Consider the following 15766-nt stretch of genomic DNA (forward strand, 5'->3'; position numbering starts at 1 on the left):
GGTAGATTACAGTACCTTATCTTGACAACCAGCTCAGTGAAGGAGGGTCTGTCGCGGGGGTCGTAGGACCAGCAGCGGGTCATGAGGGAATAGAGGGCAGGAGGGCAGTTGTCAGGTTTGGGTAGTCGGATGCCCTGCTCCAGCTGGTTAATGACGTCACGGTTCTCCAACCAGGAGAAAGGCTGCTGCCCCTGGCTCAGGATCTCCCAAATACACACCGCTATGGAGAGGGAGGGAGAGAGGGAGTTACACATAGATACATATCGCTAGGGGCGGTGGAGAGAGAGAGGGAGTTACACATAGATACACACCGCTAGGGGCGGTGGAGAGAGAGAGGGAGTTACACATAGATACACACCGCTAGGGGCGGTGGAGAGAGAGAGGGAGTTACACATAGATACAGACCGCTAGGGGCGGTGGAGAGAGAGAGGGAGTTACACATAGATACACACCGCTAGGGGCGGTGGAGAGAGAGAGGGAGTTACACATAGATACACACCGCTAGGGGCGGTGGAGAGAGAGAGGGAGTTACACATAGATACATATCGCTCTGGAGAGAGAGACAGAGAGGAGAGAGAGAGGGAGTTACACATAGATACATATCGCTCTGGAGAGAGAGACAGAGAGGAGAGAGAGAGGGAGTTACACATAGATACATATCGCTCTGGAGAGAGAGACAGAGAGGAGAGAGAGAGGGAGTTACACATAGATACATATCGCTATGGAGAGAGAGACAGAGAGGAGAGAGAGTCAAATAGCCTTGCTATTGAGAAAGGCCGCCATAGGCAGACATGGCTCTCAAGAGAGGACAGGCTATGTGCTCACTGCCCACAAAATGAGGTGGAAACTGAGCTGCACTTCCTAACCTCCTGCCCAATGTATGACCATATTAGAGAGACATATTTCCCTCAGATTACACAGATCCACAAAGACTTTGAAAACAACTCAATTTTGATAAACTCCCATATCTACTGGGTGAAATATCACAGTGTTCCATCACAGCAGCAATATTTGTGACCTGTTGCCACAAGAAAAGGGCAACCAGTGAAGAACAAACACCATTGTAAATACAACCCACATTTATGCTTATTTTTCCCTTGTGTACTTTAACTATTTGTACATAGTTACAACACTGTATAATATATATATATATAATATGGCATGTGTAACGTATTCACTGTTTTGAAACTCCTGTATGTGTAATGTTCACTGTTAATTTTTACTGTTTATTTCACTTTTGTATATTATTTACCTCACTTGCCTTGGCAATGTTAACACATGTTTCCCACGCCAATAATGCCCCTTGAATTGAATTGAGAGAGAGAGAGCGAGAGAAAAAAAGAGAGGGAGAGCAAGAGAGAGAGAGAGAGAGAGAAGAAAGCGAAAGAAAGAGAGAGAGAGATATGCAGGCACACAGAAATGACCCCCCCCCCCAAAAAAAAATGAAGACAGACTTACCGAACATCCAGACATCGCTAGCCGTGGTGAATCGCCTGAAGTTGATGGATTCTGGAGCCATCCATTTGATAGGTAATCGAGTCACAGAGGCTGTGGAAACCATTCAGAAAGATGACAGTAATGTTTGTATATATTCAGAAATGTGAGGACACTATTTAAGATGTTATTACTCCGTGTACGATGGAAACGCGTCTTCTGCTTTTTCCCCAACCACTCTGATCTACAGAGCATGAGGGGCAGCAGGGTGTAGGGGTAGCAGGTCGCCTAGTGGTTAGTGTAGAGGGGCGGCAGGGTGTAGGGGCAGCAGGGTGTAGGGGCAGCAGGGTATAGGGGCAGCAGGGTGTAGGGGCAGCAGGGTGTAGGGGCAGCAGGGTGTAGGGGCAGCAGGGTATAGGGGCAGCAGGGTGTAGGGGCAGCAGGGTATAGGGGCAGCAGGGTGTAGGGGCAGCAGGTCGCCTAGTGGTTAGTGTAGAGGTGGCAGGTAGCCTAGTGGTTAGAGTGTAGAGGGGCGGCAGGGTGTAGGGGGTGTAGGGGCAGCAGGGTGTAGGGGCAGCAGGGTATAGGGGCAGCAGGGTGTAGGGGCAGCAGGTCGCCTAGTGGTTAGAGTGTAGAGGGGCAGCAGGTCGCCTAGTGGTTAGTGTAGAGGTGGCAGGTAGCCTAGTGGTTAGAGTGTAGAGGGGCGGCAGGGTGTAGGGGCAGCAGGGTGTAGGGGCAGCAGGTCGCCTAGTGGTTAGAGTGTAGAGGGGCAGCAGGGTGTAGGGGCAGCAGGGTGTAGGGGCAGCAGGGTATAGGGGCAGCAGGGTGTAGGGGCAGCAGGTCGCCTAGTGGTTAGAGTGTAGAGGGGCAGCAGGTCGCCTAGTGGTTAGAGTGTAGAGGAGGCAGGGTAGCCTAGTAGTTAGAGTGTAGAGGGGCAGCAGGGTGGCCTAGTGGTTAGAGTGTAGAGGAGGCAGGGTAGCCTAGTAGTTAGAGTGTAGAGGGGCAGCAGGGTGTAGGGGCAGCAGGGTATAGGGGCAGCAGGGTGTAGGGGCAGCAGGTCGCCTAGTGGTTAGAGTGTAGAGGAGGCAGGGTAGCCTAGTAGTTAGAGTGTAGAGGGGCAGCAGGGTGGCCTAGTGGTTAGAGTGTAGAGGAGGCAGGGTAGCCTAGTGGTTAGAGTGTAGAGGGGCAGCAGGGTGTAGGGGCAGCAGGGTGGCCTAGTGGTTAGAGTAGAGGGGCAGCAGGGTGGCCTAGTGGTTAGAGTAGAGGGGCAGCAGGGTAGCCTAGTGGTTAGAGTGTAGAGGGGCAGCAAGGTGTAGGGGCAGCAGGTCGCCTAGTGGTTAGAGTGTAGAGGAGGCAGGGTAGCCTAGTAGTTAGAGTGTAGAGGGGCAGCAGGGTGGCCTAGTGGTTAGAGTGTAGAGGAGGCAGGGTAGCCTAGTGGTTAGAGTGTAGAGGGGCAGCAGGGTGTAGGGGCAGCAGGGTGGCCTAGTGGTTAGAGTAGAGGGGCAGCAGGGTGGCCTAGTGGTTAGAGTAGAGGGGCAGCAGGGTAGCCTAGTGGTTAGAGTGTAGAGGGCAGGTAGCCTAGTGGTTAGAGTGTAGAGGCGGCAGGTAGCCTAGGGGTTAGAGTGTAGAGGCGGCAGGTAGCCTAGTGGTTAGAGTGTAGAGGTGGCAGGGTAGCCGAGTGGTTAGAGTGTAGAGGTGGCAGGTAGCCTAGTGGTTAGAGTGTAGAGGCGGCAGGGTAGCCTAGTGGTTAGAGTGTAGAGGAGACAGGTAGCCTAGTGGTTAGAGTGTAGGGGCAGCAGGGTAGCCTAGTGGTTAGAGTGTAGAGGCGACAGGTAGCCTAGTAGTTAGAGTGTAGAGGCCCCAGGTAGCCTAGTGGTTAGAGTGTAGAGGCGGCAGGTAGCCTAGTGGTTAGAGTGTAGAGGCGGCAGGTAGCCTAGTAGTTAGAGTGTAGAGGCGACAGGGTAGCCTAGTGGTTAGAGTGTAGATGTGGCAGGGTAGCCTAGTGGTTAGAGTGTAGAGGAGACAGGTAGCCTAGTGGTTAGAGTGTAGAGGTGGCAGGTAGCATAGTAGTTAGAGTGTAGAGGCGACAGGGTAGCCTAGTAGTTAGAGTGTAGAGGCAGCAGGTAGCCTAGTGGTTAGAGTGTAGAGGCGGCAGGTAGCCTAGTGGTTAGAGCGTAGAGGCGGCAGGGTAGCCTAGTAGTTAGAGTGTAGAGGTGGCAGGGTAGCCTAGTGGTTAGAGCGTAGAGGCGGCAGGTAGCCTAGTAGTTAGAGTGTAGAGGTGGCAGGGTAGCCTAGTGGTTAGAGCGTAGAGGCGGCAGGGTAGCCTAGTGGTTAGAGTGTAGAGGAGACAGGTAGCCTAGTGGTTAGAGTGTAGGGGCAGCAGTGTAGCCTAGTGGTTAGAGTGTAGAGGCGACAGGTAGCCTAGTAGTTAGAGTGTAGAGGCGGCAGGTAGCCTAGTGGTTAGAGTGTAGAGGCGGCAGGTAGCCTAGTGGTTAGAGTGTAGAGGCGACAGGTAGCCTAGTAGTTAGAGTGTAGAGGCGACAGGGTAGCCTAGTGGTTAGAGTGTAGATGCGGCAGGGTAGCCTAGTGGTTAGAGTGTAGAGGCGGCAGGTAGCCTAGTGGTTAGAGTGTAGAGTCGGCAGGTAGCCTAGTGGTTAGAGTGTAGAGGTGGCAGGTAGCATAGTAGTTAGAGTGTAGAGGCGACAGGGTAGCCTAGTAGTTAGAGTGTAGAAGCAGCAGGTAGCCTAGTGGTTAGAGTGTAGAGGCGGCAGGTAGCCTAGTGGTTAGAGCGTAGAGGCGGCAGGGTAGCTTAGTAGTTAGAGTGTAGAGGTGGCAGGGTAGCCTAGTGGTTAGAGCGTAGAAGCGGCAGGTAGCCTAGTAGTTAGAGTGTAGAGGCGACAGGTAGCCTAGTGGTTAGAGCGTTGGACAAGTAACCCAAAGGTTGCAAGATCGAACCCCTGAGCCGACAAGGTAAAAATCTGTCGTTCTGCCCCTGAACAAGGCAGTTAACCCACTGTTCCTAGGCCGTCACTGTTGGAGCTAGAAACACAAACATTTTGCTAGACACGCAATTAATATCTGCTGAACACGTGCATTTGACCAATAGAATTTGATTTGGTTCGCTTTGATTAGAGCTGGATGAAACCGGTTTTTGCATGGACATTTCCATTGAGGTCTTCCACCATTTTGAAATAGTCAACTTGGTGGGATGGCCTGTGTGTGGTTAAGGAAGGATCATTTGATTCCATCCAACTCATCGAAGTAGTAGAAGAAGAAATGGACTACTTCGAAATGGAGGTGGTGCTACCCATGAGCCCATGATGGGACAGCTTCACAGAACAGTTGTGTATCTCTATGGAGCACACAGACCACCGACCACTCCATACCTTTGTAATACTCTTCATCCTCAATGTATCTAGACAGGCCAAAGTCTCCCAGCTTAACACAGTCTGCTGTGGCCACCAGCACGTTCCTCACTGCTATGTCTCTGTTGGGACACAGTCAACGGGTTAGTTGAACTCGTCCAATAACAACACAGGGTTTTTGTTGTTCCTGCTATGTCTCTGTTGGGTGTCAAGATGGCTGTCCTACCTGTGCACCATGTTGATTCCCTCTAGTCTAGGTAGACCTACCTGTGCACCATGTTGATTCCCTCTAGTCTAGGTAGACCTACCTGTGCACCATGTTGATTCCCTCTAGTCTAGGTAGACCTACCTGTGCACCATGTTGATTCCCTCTAGTCTAGGTAGACCTACCTGTGCACCATGTTGATTCCCTCTAGTCTAGGTAGACCTACCTGTGCACCATGTTGATTCCCTCTAGTCTAGGTAGACCTACCTGTGCACCATGTTGATTCCCTCTAGTCTAGGTAGACCTACCTGTGCACCATGTTGATTCCCTCTAGTCTAGGTAGACCTACCTGTGCACAATGTTGATTCCCTCTAGTCTAGGTAGACCTACCTGTGCACCATGTTGATTCCCTCTAGTCTAGGTAGACCTACCTGTGCACCATGTTGATTCCCTCTAGTCTAGGTAGACCTACCTGTGCACCATGTTGATTCCCTCTAGTCTAGGTAGACCTACCTGTGCACCATGTTGCTTCCCTCTAGTCTAGGTAGACCTACCTGTGCACCATGTTGATTCCTTCTAGTCTAGGTAGACCTACCTGTGCACCATGTTGATTCCCTCTAGTCTAGGTAGACCTACCTGTGCACCATGTTGATTCCCTCTAGTCTAGGTAGACCTACCTGTGCACCATGTTGATTCCCTCTAGTCTAGGTAGACCTACCTGTGCACCATGTTGATTCCCTCTAGTCTAGGTAGACCTACCTGTGCACCATGTTGATTCCCTCTAGTCTAGGTAGACCTACCTGTGCACCATGTTGATTCCCTCTAGTCTAGGTAGACCTACCTGTGCACCATGTTGATTCCCTCTAGTCTAGGTAGACCTACCTGTGCACCATGTTGATTCCCTCTAGTCTAGGTAGACCTACCTGTGCACCATGTTGATTCCCTCTAGTCTAGGTAGACCTACCTGTGCACCATGTTGATTCCCTCTAGGTAGACTAGAGCTTTGCAGATCTGCAGGCTGAAGAGAACTAGCGTTATGTTCGTGAGTTTGTTCTTGTTCTCTGTTAGGTAGTTCTTAAGCTGAAAAACAAAAAGAACAGAATTATGGGATGGCAGACGGCAAGTAGCCTAGAGAGGAGGAACCCAGCTCCTATTTGAGAAGGACCGGTCACACAAATGTCCTCGGTGGCAAAGGTCGGCATGGATACTGTCATTTATCGGCGTAGTAACAAACCCCTACATTGCGACCCCAAAACTGTTCAAACCCCTCTTGTTGGAGGAGAGAAACGTTGCAGTTTAAAGCTAATTTCCTGCAATTCTACATGTTGCCATGACTCTATGTGTGTTTATATGATACCTGAGTGACTCAACAGAATCGGTAGGGTGCTTCTGGGAATGGGGGGGGGTCGAAATTCACTGAATTTGGCCATGATAACTACAACATGTAGGTAGCCTGTTAGCCTGCTAGTTTAACAACTGGACATTTCTGACAGGTTATATAAACAGGTTGTAAACGGGTTGTAAACAGGTTGTAAACAGGTTGTAAACAGGTTGTAAACGGGTTGTAAACAGGTTGTAAACGGGTTGTAAACGGGTTGTAAACAGGTTGTAAACAGGTTGTAAACAGGTTGTAAACGGGTTGTAAACGGGTTGTAAACGGGTTGTAAACGGGTTGTAAACGGGTTGTAAACGGGTTGTAAACGGGTTGTAAACGGGTTGTAAACGGGTTGTAAACGGGTTGTAAACGGGTTGTAAACGGGTTATAAACAGGGTGTAAACAGGTTGTAAACAGGTTGTAAACGGGTTATAAACGGGTTGTAAACAGGTTGTAAACAGGTTGTAAACAGCTCTTTAAAGGTCTGTCAGTGAATGACATAAGAGGAAAACTGCACAACCCAATTTCAAAATGACACCACACTAATTAATTATTAAGTCGTCCGTTTTAACGGCAGGGTAAAAACCCGTTCTGGGTCCGCATCCAGAACACGATCCGCGTGTTGAGTATGGCCGGCCTAGAGGTTAGAGGTCAGTAAATCGAAAGGGTTGCTAGTTTGAATCCCAGGACAAAAAAAAAAAATTAAAAAAATGAACCAATAAGTAAAGTTTATAGTAAACTCTCCCTTTATGACATCATCCTGGCTTACATGACGCGTAACCTGGCTGTCGGGTCTCTCACCTCTCCATACTGGTAGAGCTCCATCACGATCCAGACAGGGTTCGCCTCTATGACACCAATCAGACTGACGATGTGGGGGTGCTTCAGGTTCTTCATGATCACTGGAGAATGGACAAGTTTAACAATTATACAAACACCATCATTAAGTTTGCTGACAACGCAATGTATATATATATATATTTAAATTATTATATTGATATATATACATTGATATATATTGACATATATATATAGATTTATATATAAATATAATAATAATAATATAATAATGGAGAAGTGGTGAAGAAGAAGTGTGATCAGTATTTGCTCTGTACCTGCTTCACTCATGAACTTCTCCATGACGTCAGGTGAACAGTCTTTGCAGGTCTTCACCGCCACACTTAGCCTCTCCCCATTCTGGTTCAGAAGCACACACACACACACACACACACACACACACACACACACACACACACACACACACACACACACACACACACACACACACACACACACACACAAGTGAGATAGATATTTTGTCTAGTTAGGAACATTTGAGGTGTTATAACTGACTGAGCGGGTAGGGTATCGGGAGACAGACTTGCCGATTTCTTGTACATTCCTTCATAGACCTCCCCGAAAAACCCCTCGCCAAGGATCCGTCCCAGAACAATGTCATGTCTGTCGATTCCATACTTCACCACTGGAACCAAGTATACAACAACACCATGAGTAGCTGCCATGGAATTAGACTATAAAACATAGAGTACAGAACATAGAATACAGAGCATAGAACCTAGAGTATAAAACCTAGAGTTATAGAACATATAACATAGAACCTAGAGTAAAGAGGATAGAATACAGAACATAGAGAACAGAACATAAAATATAGAACCTAGAATATAGAACCTAGAGTATAGACAATAGATCAGAAAATATAGAACAGAGTATAGAACATAGAGTATAGAGAACAGAGTAAAAAACCTAGAGTTGCAGAATATAGAATATAGAACAGAGTATAGAACAGAATACAGAACACAGAAAACAGAACACAGAATATAGAGCATAGCATAGAGAATATAGAACATAATGTAGAGAACGTAGGGTATAGCACATAGAACATAGAGTATAGAACATAGAGCACATACAGTTGAAGTTGGAAGTTCACATACACCTTAGCCAAATACAATTAAACTCAGTTTTTCCACAATTCCTGACATTTAATCCTAGTAACAATTCCCTGTCTTAGGTCAGTTAGAATCACCACTTGATTTTAAGAATGCGAATAATAGTAGAGAGAATGATTTATTTCAGCTTTTATTTCTTTCATCACATTCCCAGCGGGTCAGAAGTTTACATATACTCAATTAGTATTTGGTAGCATTGCCTTTAAATTGTTTAACTTGTGTCAAACGTTTCAGGTAGCCTTCCACAAGCTTCCCACAATAAGTTGGGTGAATTTTGGCCTATTCCTCCTGACAGAGCTGGTGGAACTGAGTCAGGTTTGTTGGCCTCCTTGCTCACACATGCTTTTTCGGTTCTGCCCACAAATGTTCTATAGGATTGAGGTCAGGGCTTTGTGATGGCCACTCCAATACCTTGACTTTGTTGCCCTTAAGCCATTATGCCACAACTTTGGAAATATGCTTGGGGTCATTGCCCATTTGGAAGACCCATTCGCAACCAAACTTTAACTTCTTGGCTGATGTCTTGAGATGTTGCTTCAATAAGTCCACATAATTTTCCTACCTCATGATTCCATCTATTTTGTGATGTGCACCAGTCCCTCCTGCAGCAAAGCACCCCCAGAACATGATTCTGCCACCCTCGTGCTTCATGGTTGGGATGGTGTTTTTCGGCTTGCAAGCCTCCCCCTTTTTCCTCAAAACATAATTATGGTCATTATGGCCAAACAGTTCTATTTGTGTTTCATCTATACCAAAGAACATTTCTCCAAAAAGTACGATCTTTGTCCCCATGTTTAGTTGCAAACCGTAGTCTGGCTCTTTTTGTGGCAGTTTTGGAGCAGTGGCTTCTTCCTTGCTGAACGGCCTTTCAGGTTATGTCACTATAGGACATGTTTTACTGTGGATATAGATACTTTTGTACCTGTTTCCTCCAGCATCTTCACAAGGTCCTTTGCTGTTGTTCTGGGATTGATTTGCACGTTTGCAGCAAAGTACCTTCATCTCTAGGATACAGAACGCGTCTCCTTCCTGAGCGGTATGACGGCTGCGTGGTCCCATGGTGTTTATACTTGCGTATTGTTGTTTGTACAGATGAACGTGGCACCTTCAGGCATTTGCGAATTTCTCCCAAGGATGAACCATATTTGTGGAGCTCTACAATTTATTTTCTGAGGTCTTGGCTGATTTCCTTTGATTTCCCCATGATTTGAAGCAAAGAGGCAGTGAGTTTGAAGGTAGGCCTTGAAATACATCCACAGGTACACCTCCAATTGACTCAAATGATGTCAATTAGCCATGACATCATTGTCTGGAATTTTCCAAGCTGTTTAAAGGCACAGTCAACTTAGTGTGTAAACTATATGTAAACTTCTGACTCACTGGAATTGTGTTACAGTGAATTATAAGTGAAATAATCTGTCTGTAAACAATTGTTGGAAAAATGACTTGTGTCATGCACAAAGTAGATGTCCTAACCAACTTGCCAAAACTATAGTTTGTTAACAAGAAATTTGTGGAGTGGTTGAAAAACGTGTTGTTTTCATGACTCCAGCCTAAGTGTATGTAAACTTCCAACATCAAGTGTAGAATATAGAGTTTAGAACAGAGTACAGATAACGTAGAGTATAGAGCATAGAGTAAAGAGAACATACAGTATAGAACATAGAGTTTAGAACAGAGTATAGAACATAAAGTATGGAACATAGAACATAAAGTATGGAACATAAAGTATAGAACATAGAGTTTAGAACAGAGTATAGAACATAAAGTATGGAACATAAAGTATAGAACATAGAGTTTAGAACAGAGTATAGAACATAAAGTATGGAACATAAAGTATAGAACATAGAGTTTAGAACATAGAGTTTAGAACATAGAGTTTAGAACATAAAGTATAGAACATAAAGTATAGAACATAGAGTTTAGAACATAAAGTATAGAACATAAAGTATAGAACATAGAATGTAGACTGAATATAGAAGTCTACATCAGTCTCCTTAGATACTATGCTATAAGTGTCTTCCATCCTGATAAAGAGTGTGTCTCTACTTACCAGACTTTGGTGGAACATAGAGTTTAGAACACAGAATGTAGACTTCGTAAGTGTCTTCCATCCTGATAAAGAGTGTGTCTCTACTTACCAACTTTGGTCGTTCGTCAATCTCAGCGTAGATGTCAGATCCTGAATAATGGATAATATTTGATGATGTCAGTTTGTGTTAAAAACAGATGGGTCAACTAGAAAACATACAGTGTAGCCCTGCCCCTACAGTACTAGTTTCAAACAATTCAAAACAGTCACATTAATGCACAAATTATTCATAATATTTGTAAAACAAATACGAAGTCAGTCGTGGTAGATGAAAACTCACCCATGCTATATCTGAAGGAGTCCGTGTTCTCCGTTTGACTACAGTGGGAGGAGAGACAGCAAGAGGAGGAGAGGAGAGGATCATCAATCCTGGGTTTGAGGTAGCTCCTCAATACACCAGGCACACTGTTACAGTAACACTGCCTGTCTCTATGATACATCTACAGTGCCTTGCGAAAGTATTCGGCCCCCTTGAACTTTGCAACCTTTTGCCACATTTCAGGCTTCAAACATAAAGATATAAAACTGTATTTTTTTGTGAAGAATCAACAACAAGTGGGACACAATCATGAAGTGGAACGACATTTATTGGATATTTCAAACTTTTTTAACAAATCAAAAACTGAAAAATTGGGCGTGCAAAATTATTCAGCCCCTTTACTTTCAGTGCAGCAAACTCTCTCCAGAAGTTCAGTGAGGATCTCTGAATGATCCAATGTTGACCTAAATGACTAATGATGATAAATACAATCCACCTGTGTGTAATCAAGTCTCCGTATAAATGCACCTGCACTGTGATAGTCTCAGAGGTCCGTTAAAAGCGCAGAGAGCATCATGAAGAACAAGGAACACACCAGGCAGGTCCGATATACTGTTGTGAAGAAGTTTAAAGCCGGATTTGGATACAAAAAGATTTCCCAAGCTTTAAACATCCCAAGGAGCACTGTGCAAGCGATAATATTGAAATGGAAGGAGTATCAGACCACTGCAAATCTACCAAGACCTGGCCGTCCCTCTAAACTTTCAGCTCATACAAGGAGAAGACTGATCAGAGATGCAACCAAGAGGCCCATGATCACTCTGGATGAACTGCAGAGATCTACAGCTGAGGTGGGAGACAATCTGTCCATACCAAGACACTGCCTGGACAACATCATCAGTCACTGCCTGTCTCTGTGATACATCTATCTGTAACACTGCCTGTCTCTGTGATACATCTATCTGACAGCATCAAAGTAACACTGCCTGTCTCTTTATGGAAGACACTGCCTGTCTCTATGATACATCTATCTGACAGCATCATGTCTAGTAAAGATATCTATCTGACAAATGTCTAGTAACACTGCCTGTCTCTTGATACATCTATCTGACAGCATCATGTCTAGTAACACTGCCTGTCTCTATGATACATCTATCTGACAGCATCATGTCTAGTAACACTGCCTGTCTCTATGATACATCTATCTGACAGCATCATGTCTAGTAACACTGCCTGTCTCTGTGATACATCTATCTGACAGCATCATGTCTAGTAACACTGCCTGTCTCTGTGATACATCTATCTGACAGCATCATGTCTAGTAACACTGCCTGTCTCTATGATACATCTATCTGACAGCATCATGTCTAGTAACACTGCCTGTCTCTGTGATACATCTATCTGACAGCATCATGTCTAGTAACACTGCCTGTCTCTATGATACATCTATCTGACAGCATCACATCTGACAGTAACACTGCCTGTCTCTATGATACATCTATCTGACAGCATCATGTCTAGTAACACAGATGTATCACAGAGACATGCAATCTGACAGCATCATGCCCAGTGCATCCCATGTTTCAACAAGTACTAAATATTCCAGTTTAGTTTCAGCAAAACGACTTGTTATGGAAATGACACAAAAGCCCAAAATATTAAGCCTTGTTCAAGAGAAAGTGAATCCACTCACTTCGTGGGAAGGTCTGGCAGGGAACTTCGTAAATTGGCATCTGTGGAGTCACATGAGAAGTCACATTGGTTCAATAGACTTACGAGGGATGAGAAAATGGTATTAGACCGTTGTGATGCACTCTTTCAGTGTTTCCCCCCTGGTGCTTCTCCTACCATAAAATGCTCAGGGCCGGGACTTCCTGTCCCCCTTACCTTTGTTTGGTCTAGCGATGAACGACTCGTCAGTGGCGTGCTCAGAGCGGCAGTAACCGTCAATAAGGTCCACACCATGTTTTCTGCCATCGCAAACTTAGTCACATTGATAGACAGAGGCTGACGAAGAAGATACAAACCATTCACGTCAATGACAATAACTGCAATTATAATCACATTACAAACACTATACAAACATTATAATGTCATAGGGGTGATAGACCGATAGGCTTTCAGGGCAAAATATTTAATTAAGATGCAGGCTTTTAACTCAACGATCACATCAATCAAAATGTTTTGTAAAAAAAAGACTTACGGACACAGCTCTCTAGTTAGAATTCAGAGCCTGTATTCATTATGTCTCTAGTTAGAATTCAGAGCCTGTATTCATAATGTTAGAATGTTAGAATTCAGAGCCTGTATTCATTATGTTAGAATGTTAGAATTCAGAGCCTGTATTCATTATGTTAGAATGTTAGAATTCAGAGCCTGTATTCATTATGTCTCTAGTTAGAATTCAGAGCCTGTATTCATAATGTTAGAATTCAGAGCCTGTATTCATTATGTCTCTAGTTAGGATTCAGAGCCTGTATTCATAATGTTAGAATGTTAGAATTCAGAGCCTGTATTCATTATGTTGAATTCAGAGCCTGTATTCATTATGTTAGAATGTTAGAATTCAGAGCCTGTATTCATTATGTTAGAATGTTAGAATTCAGAGCCTGTATTCATTATGTTAGAATGTTAGAATTCAGAGCCTGTATTCATTATGTTAGCCTGAATGTTAGAATTCAGAGCCTGTATTCATTATGTTTCTAGTTAGAATTCAGAGCCTGTATTCATAATGTTAGAATGTTAGAATTCAGAGCCTGTATTCATTATGTTAGAATGTTGAATTCAGAGCCTGTATTCATTATGTTAGAATGTTAGAATTCAGAGCCTGTATTCATTATGTTTCTAGTTAGAATTCAGAGCCTGTATTCATTGTGTCTCTAGAATTCAGAGCCTGTATTCATTATGTATCTAGTTAGAATTCAGAGCCTGTATTCATTATTATTATTATTATTATTTTTTTTTCACCTTTATTTAACCAGGTAGGCAAGTTGAGAACAAGTTCTCATTTACAATTGCGACCTGGCCAAGATAAAGCAAAGCAGTTCGACACATACAACGACACAGAGTTACACATGGAGTAAAACAAACATACAGTCAATAATACAGTAGAAACAAGTATATCTACGATGTGAGCAAATGAGGTGAGATAAGGGAGGTAAAGGCAAAAAAGGCCATGGTGGCAAAGTAAATACAATATAGCAAGTAAAACACTGGAATGGTAGATTTGCAATGTGCAAAGTAGAAATAAAAATAATGGGGTGCAAAGGAGTAAAATAAATCAATTAAATTAAATACAGTAGGGAAAGAGGTAGTTGTTTGGGCTAAAATATAGGTGGGCTATGTACAGGTGCAGTAATCTGTGAGCTGCTCTGACAGTTGGTGCTTAAAGCTATTGAGGGAGATTATGTCTCTAGTCAGAATTCAGAGCCTGTATTCATTACGTCTCGAGTCAGATTTCAGAGCCTGTATTCATAATGTTAGAATGTTAGAATTCAGAGCCTGTATTCATAATGTTAGAATGTTAGAATTCAGAGCCTATATTCATAATGTTAGAATGTTAGAATTCAGAGCCTGTATTCATTGTGTCTCTAGTTAGAATTCAGAGCCTGTATTCATTATGTCTCTAGTCAGAATTCAGAGCCTGTATTCATTACGTCTCTAGTCAGAATTCAGAGCCTGTATTCATTACGTCTCTAGTCAGAATTCAGAGCCTGTATTCATAATGTTAGAATGTTAGAATTCAGAGCCTTTTCATAATGTTAGAATGTTAGAATTCAGAGCCTGTTTTCATAATGTTAGTGTCAGGATTTGGCCAGGGTTGTTCCGGGTTTTGGTCACTAGATGCCCCCATTGTGCTTTTTGACCTTATGTTTTTTCCCTTGTTCCCCATTATTATTTGCACCTGTGCCTCGTTTCCCCTGATTGTATTTAAACCCTTAGTTTCCCTCAGTTCTGTGCTCTGTGTTTGTATGTTAGCACCCAGCCCTAGTGTTCTGTGTATTCTTGTCGATTCCGGTGGATGCTCTTGTGGAATTCTGTTTTTGTTTTTGAGGATCTCTTAAGGCTTTTTGTGCTATTCCTACCACCTTTTGGATTTACTATTTTTGTATTGAAGGACTTCTCCTTTTTACTTTATTAAATACACCGTCTTAAGTACTGCTGTGTCTGCCTCATCTTCTGGGTTCTGCTGACTATTCATGGCTCAGTTGGTTAAGTGACTGTTTCTCACTCCGGAGACCCAGGTTCGTAACCGTGTCCTGACAGTTAGAATGTTAGAATTCCGAGCCTGTATTCATAATGTTAGAATGTTAGAATTCAGAGCCTTTTCATAATGTTAGAATGTTAGAATTCAGAGCCTTTTCATAATGTTAGAATGTTAGAATTCAGAGCCAGTATTCATAATGTTAGAATGTTAGAATTCAGAGCCTGTATTCATAATGTTAGAATTCAGAGCCTGTATTCATAATGTTAGAATGTTAGAATTCAGAGCCTGTATTCATTATGTCTAGTTAGAATTCAGAGCCTGTATTCATAATGTTAGAATGTTAGAATTCAGAGCCTGTATTCATTATGTCTCTAGTTAGAATTCAGAGCCTGTATTCATTACGTCTCTAGTCAGAATTCAGAGCCTGTATTCATAATGTCTAGAAGTCAGAATTCAGAGCCTGTATTCATAATGTTAGAATGTTAGAATTCAGAGCCTTTTCATAATGTTAGAATGTTAGAATTCAGAGCCTTTTCATAATGTTAGAATGTTAGAATTCAGAGCCTTTTCATAATGTTAGAATGTTAGAATTCAGAGCCAGTATTCATAATGTTAGAATGTTAGAATTCAGAGCCTGTATGCATTATGTCTCAGAGTAGTTGTGCTGATCTAGGATCAGGTTCCCCCATGTTCATACAACCTTTTTCATTGTGATCTAAGATCAGGTCCCCACTGTCCATATAACCTTATTCATTACGATCTAAAAGGCAATACTGTTCCTATATCAGCAGTCCTACTCCGAGTCTCTTTGTGAATGTTGGCCCAGGCCTCACTATCTTGTTTTACTTGACTGACTCGGTCC

The 15766-nt window shown here is 43.6% G+C and overlaps 1 protein-coding gene across 1 annotated transcript in view; it reads right to left on the reverse strand.

Annotated features, from left to right (window-relative positions):
• The window catches only part of LOC135505673 (protein-tyrosine kinase 2-beta-like), an 89950-nt gene that overhangs the window by 23503 nt on the left and 50681 nt on the right, over window positions 1-15766 (reverse strand). The window contains 12 exon segments of the mRNA XM_064924718.1: window positions 16-220; window positions 1459-1548; window positions 4821-4921; window positions 5969-6084; window positions 7181-7281; window positions 7495-7576; window positions 7765-7911; window positions 10488-10528; window positions 10719-10756; window positions 12391-12430; window positions 12585-12657; window positions 12660-12704. Coding sequence (XP_064780790.1) covers window positions 16-220; window positions 1459-1548; window positions 4821-4921; window positions 5969-6084; window positions 7181-7281; window positions 7495-7576; window positions 7765-7911; window positions 10488-10528; window positions 10719-10756; window positions 12391-12430; window positions 12585-12657; window positions 12660-12704 — 1079 coding nt within the window.

Source organism: Oncorhynchus masou, chromosome 19 (genome assembly GCF_036934945.1).
Source record: "Oncorhynchus masou masou isolate Uvic2021 chromosome 19, UVic_Omas_1.1, whole genome shotgun sequence".
Classification (NCBI taxonomy): Eukaryota; Metazoa; Chordata; class Actinopteri; order Salmoniformes; family Salmonidae; genus Oncorhynchus; species Oncorhynchus masou.